The sequence below is a fragment of the Rhinolophus ferrumequinum genome, chromosome 6 (assembly GCF_004115265.2).
Source record: "Rhinolophus ferrumequinum isolate MPI-CBG mRhiFer1 chromosome 6, mRhiFer1_v1.p, whole genome shotgun sequence".
NCBI classification, from domain to species: domain Eukaryota; kingdom Metazoa; phylum Chordata; class Mammalia; order Chiroptera; family Rhinolophidae; genus Rhinolophus; species Rhinolophus ferrumequinum.
The window spans coordinates 34752869-34772572 of NC_046289.1; the positions used below are offsets into that span (position 1 = coordinate 34752869).

The window sequence follows — 19704 nt, forward strand, 5'->3', positions numbered from 1 at the left end:
AGAAAAGGAACTTAAATATATGGAAATATGTGACTTAAATGACAGAGAATTCAAGATTGCAGTTCTGAAAAAACTCAACGAGATGCAAGAAAACACAGAAAGGCAGTTTAATGAACTCAGAAACACAATCAAAGAACAACATGAGCATTTTATGAAAGAGATTGAAATTTTAAAAAAGAACCAAATAAAATTTCTGGAGATTAAGAACTCAATAGAAGACATTAAGAATGAAATAGGCAGCTTAGGTAGTAGAGTTGACCAGATGGAGGAAAGAATCAGTGACATTGAAGATAGAAACCTGGAAATAACACGGATGGAAGAAGAAAGAGACTTGAGACTTAAAAAGAAATGAAAGAACTCTACAAGAACTTTCTGACTCCATCAGAAAGAGCAATATAAGAATAATGGGCATACCAGAAGGAGAAGAAAGAGAGAAGGGAACAGAGAATATATTCAAACAAATTGTCGATGAGAACTTCCCAAACTGTGGACAGAACTGGATCCTCAAATCCAAGAAGTAAATAGAACACCTAATTACCTCAATCCCAACAGGCCTTCTCCAAGGCACATTGTATTGAAGCTGTCTAAAATCAACGACAAAGAAAGAATCCTCAAGGCAGTCAGGGAAAAGAAGACGGTAACTTACAAAGGAAAGCCTATTAGATTATCATCAGATTTTTCAGCAGAAATGCTACAAGCCAGGAGGGAGTGGAACCAAGTATTCAAACTATTGAAAGAGAGAAATTAGGAGCCAAGAATAATGTATACAGCAAAGATAGCCTTTAGAAATGAAGGAGGAATAAAGACCTTTCCAGACATACAGACGCTGAGGGAATTTTCTAATATACGACCTGCACTACAAGAAATACTAAAGGAGGCTATTCGACCACCATCAACAGGGACACTTTGTGGCAACCAAAACATAAAAAGGGGGAGAGTAAAGGCCTGAACCAGAATATGGGAATGGAGAAAGTAAGCATGCTGAAGAAAATGGAGTACTCTAAATATCAAACTTTCTTTTACATAAACTTAAGGGTAACCACTCAAAAAAAATCCAGAACTCAAATATATACTGTAATAAAAGAAGTAACAGAGGGAAACATCATAGAATACCACCACACAGAAATAATAGACAACAACAAAAAGGCAAAGAAATAATGGAGACACAGCCTTACCAGAAAACTAAAGATAGAATGACAGGAAATCCTCACATATCAATAATCACCCTAAATGTAAATGGACTTAATCACCAATAAAAAGGCACATTACTATGTGCAGATTGGATCAAAAACTAAACCCAACCATATGCTGTCTCCAAGAGACACATCTCAGCTACAAGGACAAGCATAGACTCAAAGTGAAAGGGTGGAAATTGACACTCCAAGCAAATGGTATCTAGAGAAAATAAGGTGTAGCCATACTGATATCAGATGAAGCAGACTTCAGGGTGAAAAAGGTAACAAGAGACAAAGATGGACATTTCATAATGGTAAAGGGGACTATAAAACAAGAAGACATAACAGTCATCAATATTTATGCCCCCAATCGGGGAGCACCGAAATATACCAAGCAACTACTAACAGAACTAAAGGGAGAAATTGACCAAAACACAATTATACTAGGGGACTTAAATACATCATTGACAGCTATGGATAGATCATCCAAACAGAAAATAAAAAACGAAATAAAAGCCCTAAATGATACATTAGATGAAATGGACATAATTGACATATATAGAGCACTTCATTCTAAACCATCAGACTATACATTTTTTTCTAGTGTACCTGGAACATTCTCAAGGATAGACCATATACTGGGACATAAAATCAGCCTCAGCAAATTTAAGTAGATTGAAATCATACCAAGCATATTCTCTGATCACAAGGCTTTGAAATTGGATATCAACTGCAAAAAGAAAGCAGGAAAAAACACAAATACATGGAGATTAAACAAGATACTTTTAAAGAACGACCGGGTCAAAGAAGAAATTAAAGGAGAGATCAAAAGATACATAGAAACAAATTTGACAATGAAAATACATCCTACCAAAATTTCTGGGATGCAGCAAAAGCAGTTTTAAGAGGGAAATTTATAGCATTACAGGCCTATCTCAAGAAACAAGTAAAATCCCAAATAAATAACCTCATGTTACACCTTAAAGAACTAGAAAAAGAAGAACAAATGAAACCCAAGGTCAGCAGAAGAAAGGAAATAACAAAAATCAGAGCAGAACTAAATGAAATAGAGAACAAAAAGACAATAGAAAAAATTAATGTGACAAAGAGCTGGTTCTTTGAAAAGATTAACAAAATTGACAAACCCTTGGCTAGACTCACTAAGATAAAAAGAGAGAAGACACTAATTACCAAAATCACAAATGAAAAAGGGGAAGTTATCACAGACACCACAGAAATACAAAGGATCATCCAAGAATACTATGAAGGACTATATGCTACCAAATTCAATAACCTAGAAGAAATGGACAAGTTCTTAGAAACATATAGCCTTCCTAGGCTGAACCATGAAGAACTGGAAAATCTAAACAGACCGATCACCAGTAACGAAATTGAATCAGTCATCCAAAACCTTCCCAAAAGCAAAAGTCCTGGACCAGATGGCTTCACTAGTGAATTCTACCAAACCTTCAAAGAGGATCTAATACCAATCAAGCTCAAACTCTTCCAAAAAATTGAAGAAGAGACAGTACTCCCTAACTCATTTTATGAGGCCAACATTACCCTGATACCAAACCTGGTAAGGACAACACAAAAAAAGAAAACTACAGACCAATATCTCTGATGAATACAGATGCAAAAATCCTAAACAAAATTCTAGCAAATCGAATACAACAATGCATTAAAAAGATTATTCATCACGACCAAGTGGGGTTCATCCCCGGGGCACAAGGATGATTCAACATCCACAAATCCATCAATGTGATACATCACATAAACAAAATAAAGGACAAAAATCATATGATTATATCAATTGATGCAGAAAAAGCATTTGACAAGACACATCCATTTATGATTAAAACACTTAATAAACACTTAATAAAATAGGTATAGAAGGAAAATACCTTAACATAATAAAGGCCAATATATGACAAGCCCTCAGCTAATCTCATAATTAATGGTGAAAAACTGAAGCTCTTTGCTCTACGTTCAGGAACACGACAGGGCTGTCCCCTATCACCTCTGCTTTTCAACATAGTGTTGGAAGTCCTCGCCAGAGCAATCAGGCAGGACAAAGAAATAAAAGGCATCCAAATTGGGCATGAAGAAGTTAAAAAATCAATGTATAAAAGTCCATTGCATTCCGATATACTAACAATGAAATCTCAGAAATAGAAATACAAAAAACAATTCCTTTTGCAATTGCAGCAAAAAGAATAAAATACCTAGGAATAAACTTAACGAAGGATGTGAAAGACCTATATGCTGAAAACTATAAGACATTTTCAAAAGAAATTGAAGAAGACACAAAGAAATGGAAAGACATTCTGTGCTCATGGATTGGAAGAATCAACATAGTTAAAATGGCCGTATTACCCAAATTTAATGCAATCCCCATCAAAATCCCAATGGCATTTTTTAAAGAAATAGAACCAAAAAAATCATCAGATTTGTTTGGAACCACAAAAGACCCCGAATAGCCAAAGCAATCTTAAGAAAAAAGAACAATACTGGAGGTATCACACTCCCTGACTTTAGCTTGTACTACAGGGCTACAATAATCAAAACAGCATGGTATTGGCAGAAAAACAGACACATAGACCAATGGAATAGAATTGAGAACCCCAAAATAAAACCACATAAATATGGACAGATAATTTTTGACAAAGAAGCAAAAAACATACAATGGAGAAAAGACAGCCTCTTCAATAAATGGTGCTGGCAGAATTGGATAGCCCCATGCAAAAGAATTAAACTGGACTGCTATCTGTCACCATGTACCAAAATTAATTCAAAATGGATCAAAGACTTATGCATAAGACCTGACACAATAAACTGCATAGAAGAAAACATAGGTACTAAACTTATGGACGTTGGGTTCAAAGAGCATTTTATGAATTTGACTCCAAAGGCAAGGGAAGTAAAAGCTAAAATAAACGAATGGGATTATATGAAACTTAAAAGCTTCTGCACAGCAAAAGAAACCATCGACAAAACAAAGAGGCAACCAACTGAATGGGAGAAGATTTTTGCAAACAGTGCCTCCGATAAGGGGCTAATATCCAAAATATACAAGGAACTCATGCAACTCAACAACAATCAAACAAACAACCCAATTGAAAAATGGGCAGACGACCTGAAGAGTCATTTCTCCAAAGAGGACATACCAATGGCAAATAGACATATGAAAAAATGTTCAACATCACTAATCATCAGAGAAATGCAAATAAAAACCACAATGAGTTATCACCTCACCCAAGTCATAACGGCTATCATCAACAAGACAAATAGTAACAAGTGTTGGAGAGGCTGTGGAGAAAAAGGAACCCTCATACACTGTTGGTGGGAATGCAGACTGGTGCAGCCGCTATGGAAGGCAGTGTGGAGGTTCCTGAAAAAATTACAGATAGAATTACCATATGACTCAGTAATCCCTCTCCTGGGTATCTATCCAAAAAATCTGAAAACATTATACATAAAGACACGTGTGCTCCAATGTTCACTGCAGCGTTATTTATGGTGGCCAAGACATGGAAACAACCAAAATGTCCTTCGATAGATGAATGGATAAAGAAGTTGTGGTATATGTACACAATGGAATACTATTCGGCGGTAAGAAAAGATGATATAGGAACATTTGTGACAACATGGATGGATCTTGAGAGTATAATGCTAAGCGAAATAAGTCAGACAGAAAAAGTAGAGAACCATATGATTTCACTGATATGTGGTATATAAACCAAAAACAACAAAAGAACAAGACAAACAAACGAGAAACAAAAACTCATAGACACAGGCAATAGTTTAGTGGTTACCAGAGGGTAAGGGTGGTGGGGGGTAGGAAATGAGGGTAAGGGGGGATCAAATATATGGTGATGGAAGGAGAACTGACTCTGGGTGGTGAACACACAATGTGATTTATAGATGATGTAATACAGAATTGTACACCTGAAATCTATGTAATTTTACTAACAATTGTCACCCCAATAAATTTAAAAAAAAAAGAATATTGAGATACAAGAAATTCTTAAACATATCTCACTAAATCCTAACAACAACTATGGGAAGTAGATATTATTATCTTCATTTTACAGATAGGAAGAAAAAGGCGCAGAGAAGTGAAGTCCCAGAGCTGGTTGAGTAGGAAAGCCAGGATTCAGATGCAGCAGTGTTTTCATTTTATGTGTACCATGATGTGAAGAGAGTTAGGAAACACTGTCTACACCTGCTACAGCTGCCTCAACAAGAGGGTGGAGGACAGAGAAAGGTTAACTGGATAATTTGGGGCTCAGGAATATCAGCATCGAGGTGGGGGCAATAAGTAGAGAACAAAGAAATGGTGGCAATGAAAGGAAAGTGAAAAATAGGATGATAGCTAGAAAGCACAGGCAGTGTTAAGTGAATTGATTTTTTTCAAGATGGAGAGGACCTTGGAGAGTTTAAAACAGATTAAAGAAGTAGATTTCGAGATCATCAACAAAAGGATCACAGCATAAAAAATAGGATGCATGGAAAGATTAAATAGATAGTCATGCATATAAAGTAAATAATGGACTTAATTCTTGTACAATCCAAAGAACAAAGATGCTATATTTTCTATGACAGCACTCAGCTTTTTTATGCTACAGAAGTTTTCTATAAATATGAATAAAAGGATTAAGAATCAAACCATGCTTAACTGGTGCCAGAGCTTTATTCACTAAGAAGAAAGCATTATTCTGAATGACATTTTATGCTACCTTGCTTGTTTCACTGTCTTTGAATCCTTTTTCAAGGATTTGTAGCAGATGCTTTTTCTTCACTGTAACTTCAGGATCAGAAACATAAAAAAGGCATTCCAGCATGTTTCGATAGCTCCTTAAGAATAGAGACGAACAAATGTTTAAGAACTGATTTCAAAAAACACTTAGCCATAGATAAGACAACTATATGTCCTGCCCAGGATATTTCTCATTTACATTGGACTTTCCCATGTCATTATTAAATCTCCACTCCCCTTCGTCTCACAAAGAGCCCCAATGTGGATAAACTATGAGGTCATTCTAGTCAAGGGAGATGCATGAAAAGGAAATATTTACTAAGAAGTCATATTTTCAATATTGTAAACTTTTAAAACAGAAAGACATTTTTACAAAAATAAAAGCAGACTTGTAAAAATGTTCCTTGTGGAATTTAACTTCTTACTCTGAATCGTGCATGTCTTCATTGTCCAAAAACTTTTGGAGTTTATTTTCAAATTTTAGTCTCAGAATACGGTTGTTAACTTTGATGACACGTTTTACTTTCACTCCTGTAATACCAAATGTTCTGAAGTTCCATGTACAAAAACGTGATAGAATTAATTTATAGCAGGAATTAAACCTATATGGAAATACAGAATATATACAAAGAAAATAACAGATTTTCCTTAAAATGTTGAAGAACACAAAGTTACTTATGATAGAACGTATAGCCCATATTTTCTGTGTGTTTTTTTTTTTTGCTAACGATAGATACATCATCATATAGTAGCTCTATTTGAGTTCAAACTGGACACAGTTATTCAATCAATAAAAGAAAGGCTGCACTTTGAAACATAAAAATAATAGTCCTGGGGTGGCCGGTTAGCTCAGTTGGTTAGAGTGCAGTGCTCATAACAACAAGATTGCCGGTTCGATCCCCACATGGGCCACTGTGAGCTGCGCCCTCCACAACTAGACTGAAACAAGTACTCGACTTGGAGCTGATGAGTCCTGGAAAAACACACTTAAATAAATAAAAGTTGAAAAAACATAACAAACTGGAAATCTAGATTGAAAACAAAGTTCTTTTATTAATTATTATGTATTTGGTCTGACTAAAGATATGTTGGTTGAGCAATCCTGCATTTCTGATACACTCTGTTTTGGCTTCAGTGAAACTACATGTTCTTGCTTTCTTCTTATTGGCAGCTCCCTTTTCTTCTGACAGACTCCTAAATATTGGATTGCCCCAGGAGTATATCTTTAGCTCTTCTCTTATTTCCATGAATACTATCCCTAAATAATTTCATCTGGTCCTTTGGCAACATATATTAAAAATATTATGTATATATATGTAAATTCCAACATTTTATTTCTAGACTTTATCTCTACCCAACTTAGCTGGATATAACGAGACTGGATATATCCAACTACCTGCTTGATATATGCTCTCTTGAATATGTAATAGGCCTCTCAAACTTAACTCATCCAATGGCTGGCTGCCCCTTAAGCCTGTTCCTCCTGAGTGTTTTCCATCTCAGTATATGGCACCACCAACTAACTGGTAGCTTATGTTAAAACCACAGGAAGACATCTTGCTTCCTCTCTTCCTCACCAATATCCAGTTCCTCAGCCAGTCTGTTTGGCCCTACATCTAAAATACATCCTGTAATATTATTGTGATAAGTTTACACAGTGACAGATGATTACTATAATTAGTGGGGTGATCACATTGTAAGATATAAAAATGTCAAATCACTATATTGTACACCTGAAACTAATATAACCAACATAAGATTGTATACCAACTATACTTATATTCAAAAAAACTAATTTGAAAAATAAAATACATCCTGATGTGACCCTGTCTTATCATCACCACTGTTATTGCCCTACGCTGGATCACCCTCATCGCTCAGTTGGACTATTGCAATAACTTCGCAACTGAGGATAAAGAAGTGAAAGAGGCAGGGTCCCTGCTCTCATGAAGCCTATATTCCAAGAGAGTTGGACAAAAAATAAATAAGACATAAATAAAATCATTTCTAAACTGATAAGTGCTTTGAAGAAAGAGAGGCTTGGGGTAATGAATGGAATGGGGGCTAGTTAAGAAGGGTCTTGGGTAAGACCTTTCAGAGAAGATAGTGCAGCTAAGGATTGGAGGAGGGGCGGCCAGTTATGTGAAAAATCTCGGGAAAATGGACTGAAGGGCTCATTTGCTCTCTGCTGCCCTCATCCGGCCATGCTCACAGCAGTTCTGGCCCTGTCAGGGTAGCACAGATTTTAGATGGTGGGCCCATAAGATGAGATTTTAAAATGGATCAATTTGAAATGGAAGTTAAGTGATCCTATATGGTATCTATTTGCCTTTGACTAGATGTTTTGTCCTCACAGGCACAATCAGCCAGGGGCTGAGCATGGGTGTGGACTAAGATCACAGAGTTTCCTTATGGGGGGGGGGTCTCCTCCTTATACTGACATCTGAGCTCTTATTTACAGCATTACCTTTCTCACTAGCAAAGGCTGAGCCAGTGCAGCCAGGCGCTGCCCAGTTATGCCACTCTTAGAGTTGAGAAGTGAGCTACCCAAACCAAATTAATCCTAGAGAAGCTCCCAGTATGGTACAGGGGACAGAGGCGGTGCTGCAATCCAGCATGAGGCCGCTAACTAGTTCAGAGGTCTGGCCAAACAACCACATCATCATGTGGAGTGGGAAACCTGCAGTCTCATCTACAGAGGGGTCATTTTCTGGACCTAAATCAGTCCGAGTCATCCCTAAAGGACATGTCCTGGAACCACTGAAGTTCTCATTATTATCTGTACTCTAATTATTATTGCATTCTGATACAAACTAGTGCTGTGGGCATTTTATGTAGATAAGGTTTTTGTTATAGGATAACAAAAGTGTAATCCAGATTAAAGGAGAGAGATGATAACTATAAGTAATTTTTGAAAGTGCAGGAGATAGAAGAGACTGTTAAGGGAGAGTGTAAAAAGAAAAGAGAAAATGTCTAAGTACAAAAAACAAGAGAGGTGAAGTTACAAGGAAGGAATGGTTAACAATGGTTAACAGCATCAAGTACTGCCGAGGTTAGTAGAGTGAGGGCCCCTCCTTTCACTGGGCACCCCCCCCCCCCCCCCCCGCCTCACGAGTGGGACCTGAACGTGTGAACATTCACAGTGGCCTTATACATCATTGACGAAGATATTGTTACACAGAGAGATGCCTACAAACGTTCATTAATATGCAGATGATGCATTCATTTAGCAAATGTAGAATGCACATGTTTTTAAATGGCTGGAGTTCAATAAAATCTTTTAAAGTGCAGTTCAGAATCTTAAACAAGGGTTTAATAAATACTGTTAACTGACTTGCTGACTTAAACCAACATCAGTACAAAACAAAAAGTTTATGCTGCTATATAGCTCCCTGAAACAGTACAGCATGAAATCTTTATATATAAGGAGTTAGATTAATTACTGAAAGACATTATATCCACAAAAGTGAAACTGTTACATATTTACACAGTGATATAGAAACCTAATTAGTAGCTATCCACTGAGTTATGAATCCAGCCAGCTCTGTGCTAGATGTTATGACTTATCAGGTACATGAAACATTATATCTGTCCCCAGGGAGCTTACACAGTCTCTTTTATGTTGTTTCGTGGTGCTTTAAAGTTATTTTTTAAATTGTAAATGTCTTGTATCTATAACCAGGTTGAAAGCTTCTCAAACACAAGGACTGCATCTTTGATGCTTTGGAGTCCCTATTTGATAAATGTTGTCTGATGTCAACGGCTAATTCAATTGCTAATACATAGGTAAAGAGTATGATTCTATAATGATAATGTTATAGTGGCAACAATCTATTCACCAAGCAAGGTTCTGTAAAATAGGACTTTTTAAAACTGAAAAATATAGCCCTTTTATTTCATAAAAGAAATAAGGCTAAAAAATATTGAAAGATAAACAATTAGAAATATGCAATTCTCTTTGGCTAAAGAAATGAATGAAGGCTATATTGACGTATTATACAGGTATACACCGTTTTTTGAAACTTTGATTTACACCACTTCACTTTTATGAAAGACCTACATTAGTACCTGTTTTTGCTAACCAAAAGAAATTTGAAGAGAATTTTCGTTTTTATGAAAAAAAGGCGAAAAGCAAAAATAGCACTCAGTGTTTGTTTTGCAGTGAACTGTTATAGAGGCTTCAGGCACTGGTAAGTGAAACTACACTGTATATGCGTTATTTCTACTATACATATGGTGTGTATTTATCGTATCACTCCTGCTTTCACTATATGTTAGTGTCATTTTAGGTTTCATGTGTTAGTTGGTATGATTTGGTAAGTTATTTTTTAGGTCTGGGAATACTCAAAAAAATTTTTCCCGTCTAAATTAAGGTAATTGCTTCTTCACTTTACACCATGTTGGCTTATTTTGGCTATGAAAGGTTTCATAGGAACACTCTACTTTAGAATAGCGGGGAAATCTGTATGTCCGTTCTAGCCCTACTCCAGTACTTTTTATTTAAACGCTAAATCATTGGCTTTAAAAATATTAATAAAAGAGAAGTCAGTGCTTAAATAAAACAACTAGATATGTAGCACACAGAGCAATTTAAAGCACTTCAGTCATTATTTCTTAACATACATAAAAGATCAGAGCTAAGGTGGCCAAGCTTGCAGTACACTAAAAGTAAAAAACAGTCCTTGAAATTCTGCCAACATATATTTGATTTTTCTCCTTAAAATGGATCAAGGTTATTTTAATTAAAACTAAGTAAACAATTGTTAATGCTTATCAAAATCCATCAAAGCTATCTAATTGACTGTCAGGCTGACATAGTTACCTAAATGGCTTTTTAGTCATATTGCTTTTACATATTTTTGCCCACTAATCTACTTGTTTTGTAAAGAGCTTACGATAAGTTAAAAAGAAACAAATAATTTAAAAAATTCTGTTTAGAGTGAGTGAATATAAATGAAAGACGGAAAAAAATTATTCATGCATCTTGCAGAGAGACACCATTCAATTTTTGCACTTGAAAAAAATCAAGGCCTCTACTTGTTTACATGGGAACTGTGATGAACGCCTTTTATATCTTTATACATAAAAATCAAGTATTGTGGTTAAGCAAACAGTGGTAACTGCTGGGTAAATGGATGTATTGATACAAAAGAAAGTGTTTTGAAAAAATCTCTTTCTTCCTTCCAAAGAACTTCTCATACTTTTCCACTAAAGGCCCTTGAGGAGCTTTTACTCACAGAAGGGAAGAAGAGCCACATTTAATAGAAATCAGAGGGCTTGGTTTAAAGTAACCCATAACAATCACACACTTTACTTTCTATAAAGTTAATGCAAATTTTGCATTTTACTCTATAAAAAACAATCAGAGTTTATTTCAACAATGACTGCAAGTAAAATCATCCTCTAGATAAATATACCAAGTCCATGCTATAGTTTTATGTGTTTCCTGGTTTCTTTCCACACACCCAAGTTTGCCATATGCTTCAAGGTTCTAGGGCAATCTTTGGCTTGTTCATGGGCTTCTCAATTTTGAGAAAATGATTGCAGAAATGTGAAAGTAATAATTAGCAATATTTTTCTGCAAAGGCTTTATTTCTTTCATTCTTTTTTTTTTTTTTTTTTTTTTGTAAGGATCATTTTTTTGGATGTACCCTTTAGTTGAGGCAATACAACCACTTCTGCAGGTCTACCGGGAGGTCTTGATTCTGAAGTGTGGATGCCTGCTTCCTGCTCCTGTTTCTGGTGGTTCTCTCTATTTTTGTCTAAATGGACTTTCACCTGGATTCCTGGGACTTATATTAACTCGTAGAGTCTATGTGCACCCTGACGCTAACTAGCTCTAGCCAATTTGGTTTGACTTTGATTATGGAACCTCCAAGAAATTTACTAGGCAGCCTTCTAGTATGGTGTTTGCAACGTGCTGTTGCCAATCCTACTTTGCCATTCCTTCTCTGTTCTAACTTCTCACCCAATATTAGAACCTAGGGCTATATCTGGTCCAGAAATAAACAGTATAAACATGTATAAAATTAGTACCGGACCATAAACTTCTAAATTCTGCTCTTGGACTAAGGAAAATTGGGTGCAGAACAATGAAATACCATGTTTTCCAGGTTGGCTCACAGCAATGGTGTAAACAGAAAAATGTTTAGGTGGTAAAGTAGGTAACTGCCAATTTACAATGGATGAATATTCCATGTGAGAAGTATTTTGAAAATGGGACATTTTAAGATTTTTATAAATTGCTATTTTGGTTGATGATTCTAAGAACTTAAAATTGTTTTTAAAGCTATAACTCAATTTCAAACAGCTTTACCAGTCATCAGATTGAGTGCCTTCTTCAAAGTGGATATTTCCCACGGTCTCCAACTCAATTAACAAAAATGGGATCAATAAGCCATGACTTTTCTTCTTTTGCTTTACTTCAGTTTGATAGATTGCTTCAATTCTATTTAAGAAAAAATATATAAAGCTATTAAAATGATCTAAAATTCATGATAGAATTTTTTTTTAAAAGCCGCTGTTAAAAATACTAGGCTTTTGTCAATGGATAAAGAAAGCTTGATGTTAATAGTTAAACCATGGAAGTCATTTCTATTTTTGGCAATTAAAATCACCTCAAATTTTGTTAACCTCGTAATAAGTGAAGGTTAGAAGAGTCTCCTGCCTCCACCACTTGTGGCTCTCAGATCTTAGACAAGTCACATTTTTATGCTAGTTTCTCGGTAAAATGACAATATTAATAGTACCAACACCAAGTGTGGCTGGTTAGCTCAGCTGGTTAGAGCAGGGTGCTGATAACACCAATGGTTGCCAGCTCAATCCCCACATGGGCCACTGTGAGCTGTACCCTCCTTAAAAAAAAAAAAAAAAAAAAGTACCAACACCTGGAGAAGCTTTTCTTTGAGTATTATATGCAAAATGCATGCATAGCTCTTAGCTAAGAGTTTGGCACACGATAAGAGCTCAATAAATGTTAGTTATTATTTTGTTAGTATTATTACTGGGCAAACTAACTTATCCACTTGGTGCCCTAGTAAATTACAAACTTCACAGTATTTACTAAGTCTTCTTGCTTAATGTTTCTAGTTGATACTCAACCTGAGTTTGTTTCTATGTGATTCCAGACAACTGTGTAGGTGCTTTGCCCAGTCTCATCTATGTCATGAGATTTTATACTGGTAGCAGCTAATGTTAAAAAAAACTAATGTTTTTAGTTTGCAAACGTGAGAGTAGTGACGTGACAGGAAGCCATTCAGGGAAAGTTCACTGGTCCTACTTAAGTATTGCCTCTGTAAAAAACTATATGACAGGTTTGAACCAATGATGCCTATCCTCTACTAGGAAACACATTTCATGTTTTATTTAATACTATAATTCTTTTCACTCCTGAAGGAGGGAACTGAGCTCAACTGAATGCCCAGAACAGTATATTCTCTCATGTTTCAAATCTAAACAATTAGAAAATTTATCAAACATACTCATCTAGTTTTTTGTTCCAGAATGTTACCCTTTCATGCAAGGCATTTAGTTTGGTCAGTATTTTCTGTTGAAGACTCGGTTCTTCTGTGACAGTTTCACAGTTCTTTGATTTTTCCAGCTCTGTTACTTTATTGTTATTGGATCTCTCATTGTGACCTTTGTCAGATCCCTTGAGTTCAGCCAGTTCCCGTTCCAACTGTTGAAATCAATGTACCAGAGAGCAAAAATTTTTAGTTGACTTTATTAAATATATAGTTAATTTAAATTAACAAAGTAGAAATCTAGGAAACAAATAGGCCAAACTTCATGAAAACATGGCCAGCATGTGATTATAACTTTGGTACGAGTTCAGTCAGCCAATTTCTCTTGACCAACTGAAAGATAATCTTAAGTATTTCAAGTATGGCAGTTCTCTCAAGTGAAACTGAGAAAAACAAAGAAATAGGCTTTTAAATGTTACTGAGGAGTTAGATTCTATTAAAGCCAAAATAAAATTACAATGAATTCTGGTTTAGGTATAAATAAAATATTCAAACTCCAAATAATGTGACTTTTATCACCTATGTTTCAATTTTTCAATATTTTTTCATCTACTTTGGTATTCTAGGAAAAAAATCAATCATAAAAAATACACAACGGCATGTATATATGGGTGCACATTTTTCCTTTTGCCTCAGTCTCCTATATGACTCAATAGAGCAATGTCTTTATTTAAATTTTTGATATTGGGGTTTTTTGTTCATTATGAACTTTTTTTCATTATTTCTATTTTTTTTAAATACTGCATTAACTATGATTTATCTTGATTACTGAGGTTTTGGGCCTTCCCTTAAATTTTGGGCCCAGGGCAAATGAATCACTTGCTTCATCATAATCCTACCCAGCCTTGCAGGATTTCAGGATAAACTGTACTATACACACAGAGATGTATATAAATAGAAATTTATTAATTTTCTGTACTCCCTCCTCTGTAATGGCTATATCCAGCTGTTAAAAAAACAAAGTAAGCTTATTTATAAAAATGTCTGTAGTTTATATAATCTATAGATATTATTTTTCACATCTGTAGGTTTTACTTAACACATGTATTTGCAGATGAAAATGGCAGATATAAAATGATTTCCATATCCTGGTTCTCTTGTGGTTTTTATTCAGATAAATACTCGTATATACAAAGTTTTGTTTTGTGGTAAATAATCCTTAACTTTTCAGGGTCTACTTTTAGTAAAGAAAATCTAATTTATTCTAAATTAACGAAGCACACATAATATAACTACTAAAGTGTAGCTTGATATAGTTTCTACCTTGTGTACCTTAATAATAGTAAAAGGACATTTTAGCACTTTAGACAAGAAAATGAATTTTGAGCACAACCTACTGGTGTCTAATAAAAATGCAGCTGAAATAAGTCAAAGGTCTCTGAATCATATTGAATTAATTACACAGCTTTTCAAAATTTGTATGTATTAACAAGCCTATACCTTGTTGAACTGAAGATGTCTAGGCACAGAATGAAGCTTAACTAAGCAGCTGGACTCAAAACATTTTGGGGACAAGCTTGACTTGAAACTCAGTATTAATAAAAAAAAATAGTATGTGTGTATACATACATACAAAATTAAAAGATAATGCTGTTTTATCTTCCAGTTTTCCTAAGATGTGGCCATTGAAATTTTACAGTATTAAAGCTTACATTTTTTTCCACAAAGCTGAATAATTTTAATCGTTCTTCCGGCAACTTCTGTAATTTACATTTTCGATCATTCAGTTTTTCAAGGTCTTCGTTGAGATGCCTCTGAATAGTTTTTATATTCATGTTGTAATACATTATTTTTTTCATTGCTGTGATCTAAAAGTGAGAAAAGCCACAAAGATTAGCTGAAATAAAAAACATCATAGGTAATTATTAGCGATATTATATGAGTGAGATATATTCTATATAACAATTTGAAAGTTTTGTAAGCTCAATTAGTAATAATGATGATGGTTGAAATGCTAATGGCTACACAGAGTTCTATATTTAAACTTAATAAGCAAAATATAAAATTCCAAAGATTTTCTTTACAGATAATATTTCAAATGTGAGGCATATTCTCATTTATTTCCAGGATGATGATATAAAGAGACTATTGATAGAATTCAATTTACAAAATAGTATCACTGAGCTAATGAGTCAGTGCTACCTAAGCTATAATACTACCAAATATACAACTACATTTTTCCTATTTGGTTAATTTATGGAAAAAGTAAAGAAATTAAAAAGACTTAAAAGCAAATGTAACATTATTTAATTCAATTTTTAAAAGCATAGCTAAGAATAAGATTTATTTTTTTCTCCCAAATCTATAAAAGGGAGCTCTAAATGAACTTGTTTTAGATTGAACAAATTACTAAATTGTCAACCTAATCCAGTTATCTTTAATTCCTTAATACCAGTGGATCATGCAGTTATTAATAAGTTTATAATGATAAATTGATTAAATATACCATTAAGAATACAGTAGCTAAATAGGCTTGTCAACTACATTAGTCAAAATGAACTAGTGGAGGAGAAATCAGGTACACTTTTAAAATGTGTCCAAGTTTTAACTGTTTACCTGAAATAATAATGTCATTTCTTTTTAACAGGAAATCTGTACCTCAGATAAGTTGGAAGACTTATACACTATTCTGGACATACATTTTCTATAGACACAGGTTCCTGTTATGTGATTTTATTTAGTAGAGATTTAACAGTCAAGATCCCAACAGAATTATTTCGCATAAAAGATAGAATAGAAACAAGTATATGACATGAAGAACAGGTCAAAAGACTGGGGCAAAAGTCGAAATGGTAACAAGAACTGACAAGATAATACTACCTACCATATGTGGACATAGCCAGAAAGAAGAGTTAATTAAAGTTAAGTCACGGATACCCAATTAGAGATGCACTTACATCTGCCAGTTCCTTGATTGGCTTTGCTGACACATCAAATGTGTCAAGTCTTTGAAGGCAAGGCAAGTGATACAGCACATGTGTGGAGTAATTATACAGCAGACAAACTGGATTGGTTTTATATTGAGGATCATTCAGACATAAATCCTTTAAGTGTTGAAGCCTGGTTAAGTTAGTGAGGTCCTAAAAACAACGGCAGTAATAATGTTCAATTAATTAATTGCCACTGTCCATATCTAAAGGAGGCTTTTGAACACATAAGATCACCATAATGTCATGTAATGCATTCTAATTGTGTGCTTAAATATGTTAATGTGAGATGGATAAAATGTTTTTCTCTAACAAAACACATGCTAAATGCATGAATGGAACAGAGCATCAGTAATTAAATAGCAGACTCTGTATAACTAGGCATTTTAAAGGCACTTTAACAAAAAGGTCAAAGAATATTTACCAAATCATGTATTTCACCTGGAACCTTGGAGCCAGTCCATTGAGCACATGTACTCATTTAGACACCGTTTTCTCCTCTGCACAGCTCTTTTCTAACAGGGGCCTCCAGTGTAGCTGGGGATCTTATCTCCTACTCCCTTCACCACCATTCCCCACACTGACCACCTAGGAACACTGCTCACCTTTTCCTCGGCCTCCACATCTCTTCTCATCAAAGGCTATGGGACCTATAACAATCACCACTGAGATCCTGATTTTCAGTTTTTTAAAAAATATTTTTGTTTTTTTCTGTAAATGCCATTTCTACCTATTAAGGACAACTGAAACCGAGCTTTCTCCTGAGGGCCTCCTTTTTCTCACAACCGATGGAGGGGGAGGGGTTGCTAATGTACTTCTAGATGGTTTTTCCTTAACATCTTTTATCCTGAAGTTCAGGTCATCTTTATACCTTCCTTTATCTGGCATCGGGCCCTTGCTTAACTCTTCAGTCTTGTGTCTTCCTTTTGAAATCCTAATATTCTATGCTGTAGCTACGCTGAACAATTCGAAGTTTCAGAATGTGCCAGACCCCATCTTATCTTTAGACCTTCATCCATGCTGCTGTCTTTGAGTGGACTGGACTTAACCCCAATTTTACCTCTTACTCTGTTAAGACTCAACCTAGGAATCATGTTCTCTGGGAGCTTTGTTTCATTGCCCAAGCTTGGGATAGATGCTCCTCCTATGAATTCTCTTAGACCACTTGGCTTACCTTTGTGATACAATTTACCACAGCCTACGGCCACCTGCTTGTGGACCCACAAGTCTGTAAGCCAAGGGTCCATATGGGCTTTGGCCCTCGGTCTATGAGCTAAGAATTGTGATTAAATTTTTAAAGTGCTGGATAAAAAACAGAGAAGAATATACGACACAGGTCATATATGTCCCACAAAGCCTAAAATATTTTCTATCTGGTCTTCTATAGAAAAAAATAGCCAATTCCTGAGATAAACTGAGAGCAGGGTTTGTGTCCTGTTTAACACTGCGTTCCCAGTTCCCAGCATTCAGTATTTAGTAACAGGAGGCACTAAGTAAATACATGAATTGAATCAAATGGTTATTACTTTCTACCAACCTTCAAGACATCCTCACATCTCCCTCAATAACAGCATTATTAGGATGGTTCTTGGAGTAGAAGGGTGCTATGGTGGGGCTGGACTTGCAAGGATGCAATGCTAGTTAGGGGAGTTAAGGGAAATCCAAAGCAAGAACCAGGAGGCATTAGTTCTGAAGATAAAGTACAAATGGAGTGGGGAAGCCAGTTGTGAAGTCAGGCTGCCAGAGTACAAAGTAAGACAGGGCCCGGTGGCCAACGTGTGCCCTCTCTCTCTGGATAAGTGAGAACTTGGCTCCCTGGCAGGATCCATGACAGGAGTGGGACTAGGCAGAGTTGCTTTGAGAGGGAAATTTCTGGACCGAGCTGTGCAGAGAATTATTAGGTCGAATTCTGCAGGAACAAGGAAGGCAAACCTCGGATTGTTCCGATGAGTAAAGACACCCTTTGATTGCTGGGGAGCTATGTTGCGTTTGACTATCAGTCTGGGCTAGGAGATGGTGCACTTTGAAGTCATACACAGGAACCCCCACCTACACACAAAAGTCAGGTGACACTGGAGTCATTTTCATCACTGAAAAGCAGTGTTGGGGTACCTGGTATGGATGGAAAGTGGCACGGAAGTTATTCCATCACTACCAGGATAGTATCTTTGTAGGGTGGATGGAAAGGTTAGAGAAAAAATTCAAGATAATAGTGTTTCAGGAGAGAATAGTAAAAGTTGCTGTGAATCACCTTCCATTTTTTTAATGATAAAGAGCCATCGTTATTATGAAGAGCCTTTTTAACATCATGCCATACGATGACTTTTCACAATAACCTTATTTTTATCCCCATTTTTGATGAGATTGACATAATTAAAGTGATAGTAATAATAATACAATAGCATCTCTGTTGAGTGCTTACCATGGGCTAGTCATTATTCTAAGAACTTCACATTATTATTTCACTTAAACTTCACGTTACGGCCGTATTATGCTGCCTCTGGTTTTGGGCAAAACTGACAGGCATTTCTGCCTGTGTCTATGCTCTTCACCACCAGAAGGCTGCCATGGCTAGCCAGGGCGAGATAAGCTTCTACCTGGCTTATTGGCAGCGCAACCCCTTATCCTCCCAGCATTCTACCCTTATCTTCTTCAGTCTCAACTCATGATTCTCTTCCTTCCTCTATTCCAGCCACACAGGATTTCTAGTTTCTTGAATTTGCTATGCTCCGTTCCACCACTTAGGTCCTTCACACCTTTGCCCGAACGCTCTTTCACTAGGTAACTCCTTACTCATGTTTCATATATTAGTTTAAAGATTACCTCCCACAGTATTCTGAGTTTTTCCTTTATAGCACCCACTGATCTCTCCTGCTATTACTCACTTATACCCTTTGATTTCTTATCTCACGCCTTTGTACATACTATTCTCCCCATCCTAGAATGCCTACCTGCCACTGCATAGAAGAGCCTCCTAAAATGCCTGTTGAAATTCTGTCAGCCCTTCAAGCTTCACATCAAATATTTCCTCTTGATTTTGACCAAGAAAATAAAATTTTGTTTAAGTCTCTTTTTAAAGTGCTTATAGTATCCTGTCTCATCCCCAGCTTTTTGATGTCTTATAGTCTTCTCTGAGTAAAAGACTGCCTATTTTAATACTGATTAATTCAAAATTATTTCTATTATAAATTTACTTGTCTTTCTTCAGTACTGTCAAGAGGAAGTGTTTGAATATGCACCTTCAATCTGACACTGTCAAAATTATGAATGCCATATTTTCACCCACATTATATGCCATAAACATTGTCTTTCAGTTTTTT

The 19704-nt window shown here is 35.7% G+C and overlaps 1 protein-coding gene across 1 annotated transcript in view; it reads right to left on the reverse strand.

The window, feature by feature from the left end:
- LRRC9 (leucine rich repeat containing 9) overlaps nt 1-19704 on the reverse strand; it is a 91838-nt gene that overhangs the window by 61029 nt on the left and 11105 nt on the right. Inside the window, exons 7-12 of the mRNA XM_033108742.1 lie at nt 16355-16537; nt 15110-15265; nt 13416-13612; nt 12251-12382; nt 6360-6536; nt 5915-6032 (exon numbers count right to left, since the gene is read on the reverse strand). Of these exons, the coding sequence (XP_032964633.1) occupies nt 5915-6032; nt 6360-6536; nt 12251-12382; nt 13416-13612; nt 15110-15265; nt 16355-16537 (963 nt within the window). The remainder of the gene's footprint in view (nt 1-5914; nt 6033-6359; nt 6537-12250; nt 12383-13415; nt 13613-15109; nt 15266-16354; nt 16538-19704) is intronic.